Here is a 5,078-nt window from a genome sequence, read left to right on the forward strand (position 1 = left end):
CGCTCGGCTCGAGGCGCCCCGCCCGGCGCAGGGCAGACGGGCCCAGGCAGCGCGCCGCTGCCGGCTCCTGCGTGGCTCAGGCCTAGAGGCCAAGTTCCTGCTTCCCGATTTCTGAACGCTTCTTTTTGTTTCCAGCCCCGCACGTCTCCGGACCTGACCCTGCCGGCCCCCTGCTTGGGAGCTTTGACTGCAGACTACGGGTTTCCCTGGTGTTATGTGGGTTCTGTTTGTGCGAATTCACTCTTACATGATGACCCTTTTTATACCAGCCAACATTTTGTTATGTGCCAGGTAAATTCAGTCATGCGATTTGTGTGGCAGAAACCCACAGTCAGCTGCTTTGTGTGGTGCATTGTGGGAGTGGTGCACACCAAAATAGAGTCTGTGTGGATCTGTGCTTCTTGCTCGTTGTCTGTGACACGTTTCTGTAGTTGCCATCCCTGTTATGATAGCACCTTGTGCTTGTGTGGACTGCGCTGTTGGCGAGTATCAAAATTGTCTTGTGAAAGTGGTAGAAATGGGTCTCGGGGTCAGTACAGTCAAGGTCTTGGAAGGTATCCCTGTTTGTTACATTGTAAAGTGGGTCCCCTTTATGCCAATTTGAGTTATGCGCCGTTTTCTAGGAACACATGTACAGCATAAAGGAAGGGAAACCTGTACTAAAAGTTACCAAACCACCCAGTGGGCTGCCCTGTCAGGGAGGGGTGGTTGGTGGCAAGCCCAGCCAGTCTTCTCCCACACTTGGCTCACGACTCAGGTACGCTCTTGTTCTATACACTGCTCTCTCAAAGGGAGTGGGGTCCTTAGGCTACTTGATGAATCTTATAGGATGAATCCCAGCCTGGCCTGTCTCTTCCTCCTGGTCCCCCTGGCATGACAGCTGTTCCAGCAGAGCCAGATGTTTCCAGTACAGTGTGTTATGCCACTTTGGCAGTGGCAGAACCTGGCCCTAGAAAGTTCATGTTCGGTTATAATTTGGGCAGGCTGACAGCGTTCCTCTGAGGACCACAAGGGAGAGAAAGGCAGTGTTGATAGTATGTTCATATGTTTTGCAAAAGCTAAATGGAATTTCATGGGACAAAGACAAGGCCCTTCTCTAGCCTAAGGGTGTTCATGCAGCTGAATGCTATATCCCTGCTGCAAACAATGTTTGTTATAAGCTTGTTATACTACAACAAAGCTTTTTCCAATAAGAGCATGTTATAATAGACAGCTGTCTGCAGTGCTAGTGCCATTTCCTTCCCTGGGAGAATGCAGTGTTCAGCCACAATTAACCTTTATGGTATTTCTTTCTTCTGTGACCAAGCCACAGGTGGGGCTCTTCCTTCCCCAACATACATGACTCAGAGGAAGGAGCTGGATAGGTGGTCCAAATAGCCGTATCTGCCATATGTGCGCAACATGCAAACCCCAGGAACATGTACACTGCTTTCCTGGCCAGTTCCAGCAAGCACAGCGAGTGCCACAGGAAAGCATACAAACTGTTTCAAAAGACACTACCCTGCCATTCCCACTGGACCTGGAGTATCTTGTTAATATAAACCTTATGTTTACAGAAGAAGTTGTAGTGCCATAAGAAGTTTAGTCCTTCCAGTCTAATTATAGCAGTATGATCCTCAGCATGGATGTTCTTATACTGGTAGATTTTGTCCCCGTACAGGAAGGGAATAAGCTCTGTTGTGGCTGTATAATTGAGTCCGCATGAGCATTTATTTTAACTGCAAAATAAACAACTCTGGTTTAAGCAGGCTAGCTGGCTGTAGTGTTTACCACTGGGCACAGGCTCTGGGAGGGAAGAACGGCAGGTAGTCCAGGTCCTAGTCCAGCTGGGGCAGCTGGGGAAGCATGGTGGGTGCTTGGGGTGCTAGGGCCTGGTCTGAGAGCAAGGGAATTCCAGGGCTTCCCCCAGGAGAGGTAAAGACAGGAGGTCTGAGCCTGAAGGGGTGCTTTCAAAGACCAGAGAGGGGTTCAGCTAACTCTGCAACTGTCAGGCCTGCTTTATGAAGCTCACCAGTGGACTGGGCCATCTGACAGGCTCTGAAGCACCTCAGGGAATTCCTGACTCCACTGAAGTCGGTGGGAATTTGCTAATGGATTTGGTGAGGCCTGAATTTTATCTGTAGTTTCTGGGTGTGGAACTCCAAAGGTGTTGCGCATGAAGCTGAAACAATGCCTATGGGAGCTGTGCTCAGGGAGTGGGTGAGATACAGCTGCAGGAATCTGTATCTCAGAAACTAACAGGAGACAAAGCTGGGGCCCCTCAGCTCTGGGAATTGCAGCTACTTCATCTATGTGACACCCATTGTCTGCATCTGCACTATCTCTACAGTAACAAGCCTGTGGCTCTGGCATCACCATAGTAACCAGAAGTGGGGGAGGGGTGCTGCCTGGTGGCTATGGCAACTCCATTGGGTCTGGCTTGTGTTAAGGTAGCTGCCTGGATGGGTGATGTCATAGTTCAGGGCCTCAGCCTGCAGAGTTGCCATTGCTTGCAGGGGCTGGAGGACTAGAGACTGCATCATAGGCACACAAGGGTTCATGGCTGGCATCAGGGAAACCTTAATGTGCCTGGTGAGAATGGTCACACTGGTGAGTTGGAGAACTGGGAGGCTGGAGAATACCATTGAACTAATCCCAAAAATATCTTCCCCCAGGGACTCTGCCCTGATTGTCCCAGGTACCCATCCACTCACAGGTCTGCTGTGGTGGTCCCAAAGGAATGGTTCCCTGGGCGGCAGGGTCACATTTCTACTTGGTCCCAGGTCAGTGGATGCCGGTGTAGCAGCTTGTCTCTTCCCTCAGTCCCCTAGGTAGTGAATACCATATGAGTCTATCTTTCCTTTTGGCCCAAAGGCAGTGTCGTTCCCTGGGTCTTGGGTCTTTTGATCCCAGAGTAAGAGGTTCCCCTGAGGTTGAGCCCATCTCTCCAATTTTCTAGAGGCAGTGGGTGTCCCATGGGTCTCTGGGCACTGGAGCCTAGAGGCATGCTTGTCACTCTTGCTGTTCCCCACAGCAGGCCCCAGACAAGGTCCGTGAGCAGGGGCCAGTGACTTCTGTGGCAAGCTGGCTGAAGGTGGTGGTGAGAGATACGCTGAGCCCCTTTTCCCTGTCACTACCATCCAGGCATGTGAGCCTGCTCAGCCAGTACTTCTGCTTCTGGAAGGTACAGTGGGACATGCTGCACAGCATCCATCTCTCACTGCAACTCTATACTGACATGTTCTTCTACTGGGCCCAGAACCTGCTCCTAGGTTACATGCTGCTGCTGCTGCTTCTGTGGGAGTTTTCCAAGAAAGCCCAGAAATGTGTTCAAAGGCAGATGTTGCTCAGCTTGGTAAGTGGAGCGAAGGGGGTGGCAGTATGGACTAACTTCCCCAGGTGAAGTGGATTGACTTCCCTAGGGGAAGTGGAAGTAGATGGGGAGTGGACTGACTTCCACTGCTCCTGTGGGGTCTCACACTTGCAGATGCTTCGCTATGCCCAGCCAAAGGGAGATGTGCAGCCAGAGCTGGCCCTTTTTAGCCAGCTGTGGTGTGTCTCTTTTCTCCCCTTTGGGACCAAGGCCTGCTGCTGGGGCCACCTCCATGGCATCCTTTTCTGTGCATGGCTTGGTCCTGGTTGTGCGCCTGGTCAGAACATAGTGGTTGGCTGGGGAGGTGAGGCATTTCTGAGCTTCTTTACTTGGGGTAGCTGCACCTTGGGACTGTTTAACAATATGGATTAGCTCAGGGGCAGGCAATTATTTTGGGCGGAGGGCCACTTACTGAGTTTTGGCAAGCCATTGAGGGCCGCAAGACAGGCAGCCAGGAGCAGGTAAATATAAATTTTCTAAAATTTTTAGGGGCCCTGTGGGCTGGATAAAATGGCCTGGCAGGCCACATCTGGCCCCTGGGCCACATTTTGCCCGCCCCTGGGTTAGGTACTGGCCCAGTGTCCCCTTGCTGCAGAGCTCTGGGGGTGGATATCTTTCTCTAGACCCTAAGGCTCTGCCTCTGTGAGATGTCCAGGCTTGGTTATAAATCCTCTGTTGCCCTGCCTTCCCTGTTACCAGCGGGCACTGGAGAGGCAGCTCATCACCACACGGATGCTGCTGAAGATCTGCTGCTTCCACCTGAAGAATCTGCTGGACGTGGTCACCTGGGGACTGGCCTACTTAATTGCCTGGGTCACTTGCCTTGTGCCTTGGCTTTTGCAAGCTGCCTTTCAGCATACAGTCAGGGTGGCTGGTGTGGAGGAAGAGAATAAGGCCCTGGAGGTGCAGCAGTACTAAAAGAGATCTCTTTTCTGGTAGAGGAAGAATCAGTCTAAGTTCTTTCTTCTAGTGAGTTTTATAAACCCTGCTGAAAAGGTGGCCGGTCCTTCTGTCTGTTGCATGTAGAACTAGGGATGCAGGGAAGGGACACCAGGATTGCACTGGAAACCCCTCGGCCTGGCTAGTGGCTTCAGGTAAGCTCATTGCCCAGCAGTGGTTCAAGTGCTCTTTCTGGTTGTGGTCCTCACTAGAGGAGCAGGGCACTGTTCCTTAATGTGTATGGATCTCTGGGTTGAGCTTATGCTTCATACTCACTGCTGGAATAACTCAGAGCAGGGTTTCTAGGGTGGAGAGGGCTCACGTTATCACTGCACTTTCACGCAAGGGTTTGAGAGTTGGTAATCCTTGATGTGTGCCCTGGGTGGGTAAATGGGGAGCTGATAGGCAGCTTAGGCAGCTGCTTGTGTGCATGATGGGAAGGTTGAAACTGCTGTTGCAGGCAGTAGGTCACAATGTCTGACAAGCATGGTCCTCTCCCACCACGATGACATGCCCTAGACTGTGCCTTCTGGACATCGTGTCAGATGAGTACAGTTAGCTTCTATTGTATTGTGTCCCCACGCTGTGCCAATTGGGACACAGTCGTTGATGGGCATGGCCTGCTGCCTGGTTCTGCAAAGCGGGAGGCAGGCAGGCTCTCTCGGCAGATACTGTCATACTTCTCTGTACTGGGTGTGCAGCATGCAGGATCACAGGGCTGTCCTAGTAGAGGACTCCAGGCTAAAGGGGTTTAGAACAAGGGAGAGAGGATGGGCTCACTCTTAGG

General features: G+C 51.8%; 1 protein-coding gene across 1 annotated transcript; it reads left to right on the forward strand.

Moving 5' to 3' along the window:
- Positions 1-2,455: 2,455 nt before the first annotated feature.
- WBSCR28 (Williams-Beuren syndrome chromosome region 28) lies at positions 2,456-4,351 on the forward strand. Its single transcript, XM_019546199.1, has 3 exons — positions 2,456-2,589; positions 3,014-3,334; positions 4,052-4,351. Exons 1-3 carry the CDS (start codon positions 2,539-2,541, stop codon positions 4,268-4,270), a joined length of 591 nt encoding a protein of 196 aa, XP_019401744.1. The 5' UTR covers positions 2,456-2,538; the 3' UTR covers positions 4,271-4,351.
- Positions 4,352-5,078: the final 727 nt, after the last annotated feature.

Source organism: Crocodylus porosus, unplaced genomic scaffold (assembly GCF_001723895.1).
Source record: "Crocodylus porosus isolate Cpor-Errol unplaced genomic scaffold, CroPor_comp1, whole genome shotgun sequence".
Classification (NCBI taxonomy): domain Eukaryota; kingdom Metazoa; phylum Chordata; order Crocodylia; family Crocodylidae; genus Crocodylus; species Crocodylus porosus.

Excerpts from the sequence above, each read along its gene's own strand:
- WBSCR28 (XM_019546199.1), top strand. The coding sequence starts at position 2,539 with ATGGCTGGCATCAGGGAAACCTTAATGTGCCTGGTGAGAATGGTCACA. Across the intron at positions 2,590-3,013 it reads TGGTGAGAATGGTCACACTG|CAGGCCCCAGACAAGGTCCG; the intron begins GTGAGTTGGAGA and ends TGTTCCCCACAG. Across the intron at positions 3,335-4,051 it reads GGCAGATGTTGCTCAGCTTG|CGGGCACTGGAGAGGCAGCT; the intron begins GTAAGTGGAGCG and ends CCCTGTTACCAG.